The sequence below is a fragment of the Martes martes genome, assembly GCF_963455335.1.
Source record: "Martes martes genome assembly, chromosome: 1".
In the NCBI taxonomy this organism is placed as follows: domain Eukaryota; kingdom Metazoa; phylum Chordata; class Mammalia; order Carnivora; family Mustelidae; genus Martes; species Martes martes.
The window spans coordinates 68,143,732-68,159,925 of NC_137888.1; the positions used below are offsets into that span (position 1 = coordinate 68,143,732).

At 36.9% G+C, this 16,194-nt stretch overlaps 1 protein-coding gene across 1 annotated transcript in view; it reads right to left on the reverse strand.

Annotated features, from left to right (window-relative positions):
* The window catches only part of ATR (ATR checkpoint kinase), a 101,573-nt gene extending 85,649 nt beyond the window's left edge, over positions 1–15,924 (reverse strand). Inside the window, exons 1-7 of the mRNA XM_080822530.1 lie at positions 15,795–15,924; positions 8,003–8,094; positions 6,499–6,648; positions 3,776–4,653; positions 2,610–2,788; positions 1,970–2,161; positions 347–537 (exon numbers count right to left, since the gene is read on the reverse strand). Of these exons, the coding sequence (XP_080678656.1) occupies positions 347–537; positions 1,970–2,161; positions 2,610–2,788; positions 3,776–4,653; positions 6,499–6,648; positions 8,003–8,094; positions 15,795–15,853 (1,741 nt within the window). The 5' untranslated portion in view covers positions 15,854–15,924. The remainder of the gene's footprint in view (positions 1–346; positions 538–1,969; positions 2,162–2,609; positions 2,789–3,775; positions 4,654–6,498; positions 6,649–8,002; positions 8,095–15,794) is intronic.
* Positions 15,925–16,194: the final 270 nt, after the last annotated feature.

Genomic DNA, 16,194 nt, shown 5'->3' on the forward strand with positions numbered 1-16,194 from the left:
AATTACTGAAATAGAACTGAAATAGAATGAGAACTAAAATGAAGAAAAAACTGTTGGTTATTCCAAACATTTGTGCATGTAGGCCTTAGGCAAAAGAGAGCCTATTTCTATAATGATGATCTTTATTTATTTATTTGAGAGAGAGAGAGAACATGAGAGGGGAGAAGGTCAGAGAGGGAGAAGAAGACTCCCTGCAGAGCTGGAAGCCCGATGTGGGACTCAATCCCTGGACTCTGGGATCACGACCTGAGCTGAAGGCAGTGGCTTAACCAACTGAGCCACCCAGGCGCCCTCTATAATGATGATCTTTAAAGGCTATTTTGTTTTACTGTTTATTTATACTCACCGTGAATATAAATCAGAGCATCATATATTTGCACCACTTTATCAATAACTGCCTCCAGGTCAGGCTTCTGAACAGATTCTAACAAACTCCTACAGCTCTTAAGCAGTGTTGTGTAAAAATCCAAAGACATCCAAGTTATCTCTATTGAAGGTTTCTTCTGACATTTCTGTTGACAGTCCTTGAAATTATGGCTACAGTTAAAACATTTTTAAGACACAGAATTACAATGAATTTTGTTATAGTCCAACCTAATACTGAAGTAAGCCAAAAGAAACTGTGAGTATAAAACTAACATAAGTTTAAACCAATTCAAAGTAAATATGCAAATCAATTAATATGCTATTATTATTTTAAGTTTAAACTATGTCAGTCTAAATCACTCTTAGGATTCAGTAATTAAAATTAATATAGAACATTCAAATTTGGTATCACTAGGCTTAAAAATGACAGAAGATATCCCTGTATAATTACTAACTGCCTCAGTAAACCCTTTCTAAGTAATAGAAGAGTAGCTTAAAGCCTAATCAGCTATTTCTTCAAGCTGTCTCAAATTCCAAATTAAATGCAGTCTGCATTTATACAGTTTCTTTAAAATCTCCTTCGTAACTTTTTATTGGCTAGATAAGTCAGAAAATAACAGAATAAATGATCATGTAAAAAACTAACAAAGAGTTTTGATCTGTAACTTGACAGTAAAAATAAGACTAAATCTTCAGAGAAGATTCACACTTGTTTTCTTCTGATAGAATTAAACTATATTAAGAACACCAAACTGAAAACATACTTCTAACAAGTTCTAAATCCCTATTCTTATTATCAAAGGGACATGTTCTTTTGACTAAATGTATGACTAAAACAACACTGGCTTTTGAGTTATATAAAAATGTGCTCTGCTACTTTCTAATCATGTATGCCCAGGAAAGTTAGTTTTGGCTTCAGACAAAAATAGTCTTATTAGAGGAAGCAATCAAGAGGATGACCACCAGTTGACCCTCAAGCTGGACCCAGGCCATCAGAGGCTCCTCACCCCTTCCCCTGTCTTTGGAATGTACACTCTACCTACTGGTCCCATAGTGGGAGGTGTTCCAAGGACAGAGCCTTCAGAGTAAGGTGTTATAAGGTGTTGTTGAGACCATGTGGACTGAAAACATGACTTAACCCCATTAAGTCCTCCATATAAACGTCAAAGATTCCAGAAAATGAGCTGAGAGATGAGTTTTGTCTTCCACAGCTGCCTGAGATAGGCCTTGTAAGCAAGTTCCCTTATAAAACCTGCCACCTACCAATCTGGAGTGATCTGCCGCTTTCTTCAGTTTCTTATTACCTTGTGCATATAGGACCAATTTACAAAACAATAAGCCTCAATTTCTCTAAGCCTCAATCTCCAATTTGTGAAGTAGGCATAATAGCATTTAACTTACAGAACTGTTTTGAAGATTAAATAATATATGAATAGTACTTAATACCTAGCATTTAGCAGGTGCTCAATAAAAAACAAATTTCCATTTCACTGAAATGTCTGTGCTCTAAGGTCACACAAATTGAGCAAATAATGAGGTCTCCTAAAGCAATAAATCCAAATTTATTACAGATAACCCACCCAAAAAATACAAGTTGTTTTACCAGTCCATGTTTTGATGAGAACAATGAACCGCACACAGAGCAGTCAGCTGTAGGACAACGGTGATTCCTTCTAAAGTTGCAATAACAGGATTCCTTAGTCCACCACATTCAAGGAAAATCTGAAGGGACTCTGCTTTCTGTTTCAGGGCACTCCACAGTATGCTCTTTTTGTTCATATCCACATGTTTAATTCTGTAATTAATTATAACCACAATATAAAGATATTCATATTTAATATAAATTTGGTTTAAATATAAAATTGGTTCAATTAAAACAACTTTCAGGGCTAACTGAAATATGGGAATTCTCTGATCACATTATTTGTTAACATATTTAAGTTTATTTGTTAACATCTTAAATTGCTGATGAATATATTATCTCAGAGTTTTTTTAGATATTAAGAAGTTAAGTCAGAGAGGCAAGTAGAAACTTAAAAAATCTTCTAAGTAACCATATGTAGTCATGTTCTCTTTCACATTAGAATGGACTACAAGTATTAAAATATTTTAAGCATTCCTTTGACTGCCTTTAAAAGAACAATTGCTCTGTATTTAAGTCAAAGCACTTAACTAAAGGTGATTTTTAAAAGTGAATAAAGGTTTCATTAAATGACTAAATACAAACTGAATGAAGGTCATACTCTTCAGTCTGTTTTGGTGGTCTTTTGGAAGAGTTGAGAGATGAGCTGAGTCGCCGCCTTTTGGCTGATATTCCATCACTACTACTGCTGAGGTTTTCCTGTTGAATTTGGCTTTGAACCTCCTCAATGATTTCCATACTTTCCATTTTTAAGGCTGCATAAAGTGGGCCCAACAAATACTGAGAAAGTAAAAATATTTCAAAAACTGCCTTAGGAATACGTTATTCAAAGACTGCAAAAATTCATTAGGTTTTAAGTTTTCTATTAGGGCAAACTATTTTCAGAGTCTCATCAAGTAAAACAAAGACCTAAATTAATCTATATAATTTCACAATCTATGAATAGACATATATATGATTCTGTATCTAGAACGACAATTCTATAGACCTAAAAGTCTTCAGACAAATTCTCTCTCTAATCTGTTTTTCCCTCTGTCAAAATTCTACAAAGTGGGGCTCCTGGCTCCACTGGTTAAGCATCTTGCCTTGGGCTCAGGTCATGATCCTAGAGTCCTGGGATCAAGCCCCAATTTGGGCTCCCTTTGCCCCTCCCCCTCCTTGTACTTGCTCTCTCTCTCTCTCTCTCTCAAATAAATGAACAAAATCTTTATTTTAAAAAATGCTACAAAGAAAAACTCTATAAGGGAATTACTAACCTGTTTCATACTACAAATCCAGCAACTTACAGGTAAAATATTTACCCAAGTTACCCAAGTTATATTTTTTATTGTACTGCCTGTCTCTCACAGTCTGAATAGGAAAAAAAGGCATAATTTGGCATGACTAGTACTATGTACCCAGAGGTTTTCTAAATGTGATTGAATATAACCTGCCAAAGATAAAATCTAGGTGAGTGCTTGAAGTTTTTGCAATTAAGTTGCTAATTGGTCCCCTTTTAATTAATAATGCACGGAACGTGCTTATACTTCACAAATTCTACTTTAAAACATTCTACTCCACTGGCAGTTCATTACCAACTTAGTGAAATCCTTCTCAAAGTAAAAGTCCATAATAAGGAGCCAAAGTTGATTGTGAAAAAAATCATTCCATTCTGAATATATGTTATTAAAGATATTCTATTTTCTCATTATTACATCTTAAGTATACGCATACACTTACACTATAAACAAAATACACACTTATCAAGCAACCTTAACAATGACTTACCTCTGCATCTACCTGAAATCCAAGCACATCCACAAGAACTCTACAAATGTTTCTCACATAAACCTTCCTGACTTCTAAAGCAGATTCATACCCAGCTGGCACATATTTAAGAAAATACTGCAGTAAGTGGCACAAAGCTGCTTTTAGCAAATCAGACTTAAGCCGCATAAGCACACCATCTTCAAACATGACACAGAGTTTTTCCAGCAGCATATTTAAATAGACAGGTTCAATATTTCTATAAGCTTCTGCTTCAAAGGGGAACAGTGTTTTTATCAGCTTTGATAATGGTTCTTCATAGAGTTTCAACTGGTCAGCATCCATTTCTACAAGATGTTTTAATAATCCCAAAAAAGAGCTGAAGAAAGTGCTGGCTGGTTGTGCTGGTAATCCTCCAAGCTTGAAGAGTTCAGTTAAAAGGGTAATTGCTAAGGATTTAATTTTTGGACTACCATACTCTAGCAGAACACAACCTATCTGCCAAAGAAAGAGTTCTTGCCTTCTAAAAAACACAACTGCAACAATACGAATAAGAACTGTTAATAAAGTGACTTCAATAAATTCTAAATTTTGCATGTTCATGAACTGCAAAGGAGCTGGTTGTAAATATCCCACATGTTCATCTAATTGACTTAAAAATCGGCTAACTACCACTGGCCATTCTACAACATGTCCCATTGCATTTTTTCTATGGAGGTAAATGACATCTTCAAAAAGATGTAGTAATTCCTTTGTCAGTACTCCAAAAATTACAGGGTTCTTGCTTTTAAAAAGAAATAATAATGAGCAGATAACTTCACAGATTTTCTTGTGTAACATATGACAGGATGGAGTTGCTGCAATCCGCAGAAGTCTTGTTATGATCCAATTACTGAATTCTTCAAAATAAACAAAAAAGATATTAAATAAGTACATCAGAAATGCTAATTAATTTGCTAAATCCCTGATCGTTCGTTTTTAATTTTTTAAAAAAGATTTTATTTATTTGACAGTGAGAACGAGAGAAAGAGAGTATGCGCGCACGCACGCACATAAACAGGGAGAGGAGCAGAGGCAGAGGTAAAAGCAGGCTCCTTAATGCGGGACTCCATCCTAGAGCCATGGGATCATAACCTCAGCTGAATGCAGACGCTTAACGTGATGAGCCGAACCCAGGCATCGCGATTCATTTTTAAAGTAAACACTAACAAGATAGTCTAAAACATTCCCTACACAATGGAAATATGGTAATTTAGTACCAATTTTGGAGTCAAAAGTCCTAGCTTTCCAGTTAGGAGCTGTGTGAACTTTTCATTTCTCTGAACCTTGGTAACTTCATCTCTAAGAAGGGAATAATGAAGGTTACCATAAGGAACAAGTATGATGATACACATGAAATCCTCAGCAAAGTGCTTGAAGTTCAACAAATGGTTACTACTATCATTCCTTAGACAAACATTGCAACTCTGTCCCAAGTGCACAAAAACAATGTCATAGTCCTCAGGAATCTTGTAATATAGTCTCTCAAACTAAGAAATACATTTTATATCATGACCCAGTCTACATATGCATATTTATTTTATTTAAATATATGAAACAAAGGTTTCATGAAAAAGTATTTATTACATGCAATATATTATGATATTTTCTGGTCAATTATATTTTATCTTCATAACCTACTAACAGGTTGTGACCTATTATTTAAAAAAGTGTGGTGAAGGGGTGCCCTAGGTGGCTCAGTCAGTTAAGTGTCTGCCTTTGGCTCAGGTCATGATCCCAGGGCCCCGGGATTAAGCCCCACTTGGGAGCTGCCTACTCAGTGAGGAGTCCGCTTCCTCCTCTCCCTAAGACTCTACATCTGCTAGTACTCTCTCAAATGAATAAATAAAAAAATTTTTAAAAAAATAAAATTAAATTTAAAAGGTGGCAAAGAATACAGACAGGTTTTATAATCCAACTTAGTAGCTGCTGTGATAGAAGAAATGCAGAACACTGTACTAACAGAACATAAAGAAGGAGCAACTAAGCCATTGCTAGGGCAGGCAGTCATTGAGTTCTAGTCAGAAAACACTTTTTGGAGGACATGCTATCAAAGCTGAGTACTGAAATTCAAGTAAAAAAATTTTAAATACCCTATGCATTGTACAGAAAAAAAAAAAAAGATATTTGCTTCACATCTCGTTACAAGGAGGCCAATAAAGGGATAAAAGTAGTGGGAAAAATAAGGGAAAAGCCTAGAAAAAAGCTTCAACATCTAGGAGTTAGCAAAACTGTTTTTAAAGGGCTAGACAGGAAATATTTTGGGTGTGAAATACTTATGGCCTCCATGTCAACTACTCAACGTTGCCTTTCTAGTAGTTATAGACAATAAGGAAATACAATGAGTAAAAGCATGGGTTTTCTGATAAAACTTTTTTTAACAAAGAACAGGCAGCCAGCCTGTGGGCCACAAATTGCTGATGCCTGATCTAAAAGAGATTATCAAAAACAGAAAAAAGAAAACTGCTCAAGTATTCAATGGCAAATAAACAAATTTGATTATTTCTATTCAATGCTGGGTACCTACTTCATAAGAAAAGAAAATAAAGATGCATAAAACAAAACTAAACATTACCATTTTGCTCTCTTAAATTCAGAGCAAATATGACCGAAATATGCATAAAATGTATGTTATATTTCAGAAGAGCAAGAGGGTAGATTTCATAAAACCAATTGGAAATGCATGCACAAATAGCAGGACTTACCAATACAACTGCCTTTGGCCTCATTTTGGCCTTGGCTTCCATTCACATTTACAAACATAAGTGGGGAGGACTTCATTATATGCTGGATGAAATCAAGCAACATCACAGAGGTTGGCTGAGAGTCAGTTTTCTTTACAAGTTCTAGAGCAACTAAAATAATAAAAGATTCATTTTAAAGAGTCATGAAAATTAGATGGCAGTCCTTTTGTTAAAAAACTAGACTTTGGTGACCAGAACTGTGTCCAGCACAGTATTCATGATAAACTGATGGGACTAAACTCTAGAATCCTATCTTTCTAATTTTAAATGTTTAATAATCATGTACATTCATCTATTATACACTAATTCACCAAATACAGATTAAAGATGCCTGGCAATGTACTAAAATCTGAGTGGGGGAAAAAACTTCCCCTGATTAGGTGAGGGAATGAGACAAACTAATAATTATAATATGGTATGTTAACTGCACCAATCCACAATAGAGGAAACAAGTGTTTCCTGGATGATGAGATTCATCCAGGAACTGTTTCCTGGATGATGAGATTCTGGTTAGGGAGGAGAAGGGCAAGTGGTCTAAACAAGGAGAGTACTATATGAAAACACATCTTCCAAATATTCAGTGATCCCTTGTTATTTTTCAGCAACTCTTAATTTCATAGATTGGAAAAAGAAAGGCTAACTGTCTATTTTATGTCATAATATCTGTGCTGAATTTGGAAGTAAGTTTATACACTACAAGCCAAATGCTACTCTACATTACCCCTTCCATGTAATTTTAACAGATATGACAAATGTGACACTATCTTGCCAAGTAATATTTGTCTCTTAGATTCCCACAAATAGGAGTTGTTCTAGCAACTCACAAGATCTTACTACCTCCCACAGAGTCACCAAGTCTTAATTAGAATTTTTAAATGGCATTTGTTTCTCAACCACTAGTGTAAGACCTAGCTAAAACAGGGTCCACATCATTAGAAATGGCTATTTTTTATCTATTATAATAAATCAAAGAAGAATGCCATAGCAAGCAGCAGAAAATCTAGACAACAAGCAGGTAAACAGAATTACTTTAAATGCCTAAATCACATACGTAATAAGTTAATAAATAAGTTTCTTGAAAATAGTAACTATCATGAATACTAACTCTATATTTAAAACTACATGAGAAAAATGCTAGCATAATGTTGTATATATGAAAAGGAAAACAGTTTAATTCATAAAATTTATATAAGAAATAACTGTTTCTTTTTTTTTTTTTTTTTTTAAAGATTTTATTTATTTATTTGTCAGAGAGAGAGAGAGCGAGGAGCGATAGAGCGAGCACAGGCAGACAGAGTGGCAGGCAGAGTGGCAGGCAGAGGCAGAGGGAGAAGCAGGCTCCCTGCTGAGCAAGGAGCCCGATGTGGGACTCGATCCCAGGATCGCTGGGATCATGACCTGAGCCGAAGGCAGCCGCCCAACCAACTGAGCCACCCAGGCGCCCCCAGAAATAACTGTTTCTTACCAACATTTACATCTGTAAGTATTCGGTCAATGAACTGACATAAAATTTGTCTCGGCTTCTGTACAACTGTATTATATTCCTCTGGACTGGCACTAAAATAGATAAGATTTAAATAAGATAAAAAGTTTTTAAGCCTTAAAGAGATTTACAATTTCATTTGTAAAAATTTCTCTAAATTTGAATTTATCAAATGTATTTAGTTTTAATGCTAACATTCATTGTACCCTTCTGTTTAAAAATTAAAGAAAAATCTAAACACGTTACTGATTTAGAAGGAAAAAAAAACCATGCTAAATGATACCAGAGGCACCCAATATGCAAAATCTAGACCTGCCCTGCCCAATATAGTAGCCATTATTTCTGTAGCTATAAAGCACCTGAAATGTGGTTAGCCCAAATTGAGATGTGCTTTAAGTATAAAATATACACTGAATTTTAAATATTTGGTACAGAAAATATATATCTCACTAGTAATTTTATATTAATTACATGCAGAAATAATAGAGATGCTGAGTTACATAAAATACATGAAAAATTACTTTCACCTATTTTATTTTTTGTCATGTGGCTACTATAAAATTTTTAATTATACATGTAGCTTGCATTTTATTCATATTGATCTAGACCTGAAAAATCTACTAAACATAGTTTCTTCAACAAATGAATTCTAAAGGAAAAAAAGAGGAGAAACCTTTAACAAAGACTTAGGAGCCAAATCAATCAATTACAATCTATGACCCTACAGTGGATCCTAATTAAAAAAAAAAAGCTAAAAAAAAACAAAAATAAAACTATTAACAAACTGTATATGACAACTGGAAAAATTAAAACAGAGGCTAGATATTTGATGTTATTAAGAAATCATTCTTAGGTATGACAATATTACGGTATGTTTAAAAAGTCTTTATCCTTTACAGATAAATATTGGTATTTATAGATGAAACGATGTTTCAAATTTGCTTCAAAGTAATCTGAGTTGAGAGGAAGAGGGCCATGAATTGATAATTATTGGGTTAAATGGGCAACTGATACATCATTTTCCTTCTTTTTGATGTTTGAAATTTTCCACAGTTAAAATTCAATAAAATATTAGGGAAATTACATATAATTACATAAAGTATTAGAACTAATGAAGAAAAAAATAAACATTAAGAGAAGATAATAATTAAGCAGAGCAACTGTATCTTAGAATCCTGAATGAATTGAACTTAAGCTCCATGATTTGATATAAAACAGCACAGAACTGAATGTAAGAATATAGTAGTAAGTCTGTATTCTACCACACTGGATGAAGAATTATACAGTCATTCATAAAAACAACCATTTATTGAGCACCTATAACGTGCCACACTAAATACCAGAACTACCTCTGGGGGAGGTGAAAGACAAGTCAGTGGAGGAGACTGGTAAATCAACCTAGGCCTCTATCCAGGGTGAATTGTGAGGCCAGTCACTGAAACAGTTAACACAGAAGGAAGCACAGGTCTGGGGAGAAAAACAAAACCAGTTTTAGAAATACTGAATTTAAGGTCTCAAGGGAACAACTAAGTGGGATGCACAAAAGACTGTTGGAATTAAAGTTCTAGTCCCTCAAGGGGTGCCTGGCTGGCTCAGTCCACAAAGCCTGTGAGTGGCTCTATGATCTCCGGGTGGTAAATTCAAGCCCCACAGTGGACGTAGAGTTTATGGGAAAAAAAAATTTTTTTGAAAGCTCTAGTCCTCAAGAAATATCTAGCCTAGAGATATAGATTATCATTATATAACAATACCTATCAAACAAGGCTAATCACATTGTCTACATTACTGCATATTTCACAAGCGGTATGATACAATATTAAACACTAATTTACATATAAGAAGACTGACGTTCACGGAAATTACATTATCTAACACTACTATAGTTTGTGATAGTGGAAGCCTTGAAAATTAGTGCAATATAAGAAGTAATAAGGAAGCCAAAGAGAAAACCCGACATTAAAGTTAAAGGGGCCATGAAGGAGAAAGGAAAAGAGCCAGAAAAAAAGAAAAAAAGAAAAAAAGAAAACCTTAAGAGGTATGTTCTAGAAACCAAGGTTAGAATTTCAAAGAGGAAGCTCTAGACAGGATGAAATTAAATTTGTTTGTTAAAATATCCTTTGAATATATTTTTTATTATGGTCACATATACTTAACATAAAATTTATTTTAACCACTTTAATTGGACTGTTCCATGGTATTTAGTATATTCACATTATTCTACACCATCACCACCATCTCCAGAACTTTTTTATCTTCTCAAGCTGGAACTACTAAGTTACTGAAATTAACAAATACTGACAAGTAATACAAACCCTAGGTATATAGAATCAAAGGCCACTTTTACATGAAAGTGAAACAAACTTGGTGCTATTTATCTTATTATTTAAACCAGCCTCAGCCCATAGAAATAATGCAAGTCACATGTGCAATTCAAGTTTTTCTAAGTAGCCACATTAAGAATAGAAAGAAACAGCAATTTTCATAACAATATTACCTAAAATATAACTTGAACATGTAGCTGATATTAAAATTAGTTTTATCTATATATATTTTTATACTGACTCTTTGAAATCCAGTATGTATCTTACACTTACAGAACATCTTTTTTTTTTTTTTTAAGATTTTATTTATTTATTTATTTATTTGACAGATAGATCACAAGTAGGCAGAGTCAGGCAGAGAAAGAGGAGGAAGCAGGCTCCCTGCTGAGCCAAGAGCCTGACAAGGGGCTCTATCCCAGGACCCTGAGATCATGACCTGAGCTGAAGGCAGAGGCTTTAATCCACTGAGCCACCCAGGAGCCCCCATTCATAGAACATCTTAAGTTAGAAAAACCACAGGGGGCTACATTTGGCTAGTGGCTACCATATTATATGACATTACAGATTTAAATATAACAAAAAATTTTAAGTCTAAAATTACAAGGTAATACCAATTGTTTTAGACAAAGTCAAGAGAGTTTGTCTTTACAAACCAAGTGTAATTTAGCAAGTATCATCTAGAAATGTAAAATGGGGAGTATTGAGAGAGGAATCAGGACTGCGGGTGGTAGTAAGTTTTCTACAAAGTTTAATTTTCTATAAAGACAATTTATGACATATTTATCAAAATTTTTGATACCGTATCAACTTGTGTCATTTTTATTAAAAAAATTTTTTTAAGTAGGCTCCCCGTCCAACATTGAGCTTGAACTCACAATCCCAAAATCAAGTCACACATGTATCAACTGAGCCAGTCAGGTGCCCCATATTTAATCAGTTTTTTTAAAAGGTGAGTTAATTATCATTCATTAGATGTACTATTAGAATACTCACTCATGGGGGAGTGAACATTTCTTTTTATACAACCTCTACGATGGAACTGACCTAAGAGGGTATACTTAGGAGGAAATTTAAATATCTCCTGAAGATTGGATACATTAGCAAATACTTGATTATCTCTTCCTGGGCAAACATCAAATACCAGGTTAACCAAGATATCATGCATCAAACCTAAAAAAATTTGTAGATCAAAAGTTATAAAAGTAAAAAGGTAATTTTAACACAGCATGGTTAAGTGTCAATAGAGCCAAGACATAGCACAAGAAGGACACTCAGCCCTGAGCAGAGCCTATCTGTCCAGGCTCCCTGAAGGAAGTGATACAAAGCTATGCCTAAGAGGCTAGGCAAGTAAAGTAAGGGAAAGGAGGAAGTATTCCAAGCAGAGGAAACAGCATGCGCAAAGGCACAGGAACAGGAACACAGGCTGCTCTAGAAACTATAAGGAGTTCTATATGACTAAAGAAGAGGGAGGCAGTAATTGGAAATGAAGCTGAAGAAAAACTGTAAGGTCAAAGCTCAAAGAATCAACTAAAGAGTCTGGATTTTGTACTGAAGACAATGAGACATTGAAAGGTTCTAAAAGTGAGAGAGTGAAAGGTAAACGTTTTTAAAATTTGAATTCACTTGTTATTTCCCTGTCTAAAACATTCCAATGGTTTCCCACTGCACTTAAATAATAATAAGGATAATAATGGGCCAGAATAACTCCTTGTTATGGCCTATAAGGTACTAAAAAGGACCTGGCCCATGGCTACTCCTTCACCTTTGACTCACACCAGTTCCTTCTGTGCTTCCTATGGTTTCATCCTTCTTCCCATTCTTTAAAAAACATAGGCTCATTCCCACCTAGAGACCCTTAAACTTCCCATTCAATCTCAGACACTTCTCCCATTTTCACATGACTGGCTTCTTCTCACCATTCAAATCTCCTCTAGTGGCTAATGTTAATGCTTCCCAGACTTTCATCTCCCTCCCATTCTCCATTTAATATTTTACTTATTTCTTAAAATTTATTTATTTTATTTTTTAATTAACATGTAATGTATTATGTGTTACATATGATGTGAATCATCAGTGTTATACAATTCACAGCACTCACCACAGCACATACCCTCCCATGTCCATCACCCAGCCACTCTATCCTTCCCATCCCCCACCCCCCACCGCCCAGCAATCGTTTTCTGAGATGAAGAGTCTCTTACGGTTTGTCTCCCTCCCCAGTCCTATCTTATTTCATTTTTCCCTCCCTTCTTCCCATGAACCCCCACTCTACCTCTCAAATTCCTCATATCAGAGAAATCATGTGAAAATTGTTTCTCTGATTTATTTCACTTAGCATAATACCCTCTAGTTCCATCCATGTCATCGTAAATGGCAAGATTTCATTTTTGATGGCTACATAGCATTCCATTACAGATACATATACCACATCTTCTTTATCCATTCATTTGCTGGTGGACATCTAGGCTCTTTCCATGGTTTGGCCATTGTGGGCATTGCTGCTATAAACATTGGGGTACACACGCCTCTTCGGATCCCTACATTCATATCTTTAGGGTAAATACCCAGGCTCATTTAATATTTTAAAAGCAACTTTCATTACCTGAAAATATCTTGTGATTACAAAGTAATTTAACTTTTTTCTTTATGCTTTTTTTTAAATAAAGACTTTATTTATTTAACAGAGAGAGAGAGTGAGCACAAGTAGGCAGAGCGGCAGGCAAAGGGAGAGAGAGAAGCAGACTCTCTGCTGAGCAGGGAGCCCAATGCGGGGCTCGATCCTAGGACCCTGGGATCACGACATAAGCTGAAGGCAGCCACTTAACTGACTGAGCCACCCAGGCACCCCTACAAAGCAATTTTAAACAGGAAGATCAGAGAAGGCCTCTCTGAAATGACATCTGAATGGAACCAGTCTGTTCAGAGAGAAGAACAAGGTGTAAAAGATTGAAGGCAGGAATGACCTTGGCACATATGAAAAATAAGGCCAATGTCACTGGAGCAGAGTAAGGGTAGGATATGTGGCTTTGAGGTTAGAGAAAGGCAGAGGAGAGATTATACAGGACCTTAGAAGCCTTGGGAAAAGTTTGGATTTTATCCTAAGTGTGCTGGAAAACTAACAGAAGTTTTAAACAGAGGAGTAATGCAAATAATCTACAATATAATTTAAGCTATTAAAATCAATTTTCCCCCTCCCCCAGAAAAAATCACTTTGGTTGCTGAATGAGAAATCCATTGTAAGTGCGTAAAATGGAAACAGAGAGGTTAACTGAGAGGTTACAATAATAGCCTAGATAAGAGGGGTGCCTGGGTGGCTCAGTGGGTTAAAGCTTCTGCCTTCGGCTCAGGTCATGGTCCCAGGGTCCTGGGATCGAGCCCCACATTGGGCTCTCTGCTCAGCAGGGAACTTGCTTCCTCCTCTCTTGCTCTACCTGCCTCTCCACCTACTTGTGATCTCTGTCAAATAAATAAAATCTAAAAAAAAAATTATTAAAAAAATAGCCTAGATAAGAAATTATAAGAATAGCAGTGGAGATGGTGAGAAGTATATTTTAAAGGCAGGGTTGTCAGGACTTGCTGATAGATTATTAAGGGGTAAGGAAAAGAATCAAGAACAACCCCTAGGCTTTTGGTTGGTACACTTACAATAACCTGGGGAAGAAACAAGTTTAAAGACAGTAAATCAAGAGTTCTGCAGTCAATTAATGAAAAAAAAAAGGTAGGGAATGAAAAGGCCTTGATGCATTCCTTGAATCTGAAACCCAGCTCTGATAACTGCTATCTCTTTTGACTTTGGTTCTTCAATTTCTGTAACTCAGTTTCTTACTGAATAGTGGTAAAATACACTCCATTCTACATCAATGAAGATACTGTGAGATGGAATAGGCTTGAATGAAGCAGTTGCAATGAGAATCTCATGATAGTTAAAACTATTATTATACAATTCTTCATGTGTCACTTTTTCTATTCTTTCCCTTAGAATAGCCACAATTAAATGAAATGAAAGGTAACATTAAGCCCTGCTGATGTAAGAGACTATAAATAAATCCAAGATACTATTATTTGTACTAGCAAGTTTCATAAAGGAAGAAAAAAGAAGTAAGAAAAGTATTAGTTAATTCTACACTAAAACAAGATGGGGAAAAAAATATCAAGCTTCACATTGAGCCTGAAAGATGAAATATGTACATCAATTTCTTAAAATGAGCACTTGTATTCATGTTCCTTTATAAAATGTTAACACAAAGTACGCTTGCAACAGCTATGCAAAGTAAAAAAAACAAAAACAAACACACACACACACATAAACAGAATGATTCAGTTAAGACAAGTGTGCTTCCTTAATTTTTCCTCTTATTTATGTGACTGAGGAAGACTAAATATCCTTGTATGGCCAACAAGTGGAGATGAACACAACTGCTCCGCAAAAAGAAAGGAATTAAATATCCCATGGACTTTATATGTCAGTTCTGACTTTGTGTGCTTAGTTTTCAAGCAGTTTTAAAAATTGGGAAGCAATTATTCAACTGATAGTTCAACTGCAGTTGTGGTACAAGCCCACTTTTTTCTCGTTCCCAGTGGGTTACAACTTAAAAAAAAAAAAAAGGCAAAACAAACACGCTGCCTTCTTTGGGCCTGGTTGAGGGCAAGTTGCTCGTGTGCTGAAGGTGGTTGGCAGCCATCCACATCCCTCCCCTCTCTTCAGGTGGGTACTGGTTTACCTGATCTTACTCTTCGGTTTACAGAAAACAGGCCTTTGCAAATGAAACAATACTAAATTATCTTTCAATTTTGGCAACATTCTGTGCACACTTGTATCTTGCGGACGTTGTGGCAGATCCCTGGGACTTCTGACTAAAATAACGGATTGGGTACTGGATGACCAACAGGAAATGGGTCCTATCTTCAGAATGGCCTATGGTTTCATTTTGAAGAAACCAACTGCCCTTTTTAGCAATTGGCCTTCCTCGCTCAAAATGAGAACCAGTGATTTTTCTTCTAAAGAGGTAGTTAGGGTCAAAACGTAAAGCTAAAAACCCAAGTCCTCCCTGAGCGATCACAAAGAATATAAATCGGGTTAGTTCACGGGTCAAGTCCCTCATCTAAAGAAAGAGGTTTCCGGAAGTAAATGAGTGTAGAAAGTGATCGGAAGGGACGGTTCTCTCCAGCTGCGGGGGACAAGTCCCCGGTTAGGGACAAGCTCCCGGGCGCCGCTGAGGTCAAGCAGGGTCGGCGAAAACCTCTCCCTGGACCGGCTTCCTAAAGGCCTGCGGCGACACCTCGCATATTTTTAACCACCTCTCTGGGAGAGAAGTACGGAAACCAGTCGCGAAACACATCCCCAAGAGCTTGGGCAAGCGCGCGGCTGGGGGGTGTGGGGAAGAGCACGTGAGACGCCAGCCTAGTCGGGCGGAGGAGGACGCGGGACCGGGAGCGGCCGGGCCTGGCCCTACCTGCCCAACTCCCGCAGAGCGGGGATCATAGACGCCAGCTCCAAGCCGTGGTCACCCATGCTGAGGAAGCGCGGCACTCATCAACGGCGCCTACGCGGACTCCCGGCGTCTCCACAGCTACCTCTGGTGCGAAAGCGCGGCGCCCGACGGTGCCTCGCCAGGCCCAAAACTCCTCCCGGAAGCCGTGGCTCGTCCTGCTCTGTTAGTCTTTGCTGTTTTTCCTCGTAGGACCCGGGGGAGGCCCGGAGGCAGAAAAGGGGTGGGGCCAGCAGACGGAGCGCGCGCCGGTCTGATTTCCGACCGCGGATCCGGCTTAGGGCAGAACGCGGGGCGGCGTGATTCGCGGGGAATTTTGGTTTTTAGCCCGCGCACTTTGCTACTCCCACCCTGGGAGGCCCAG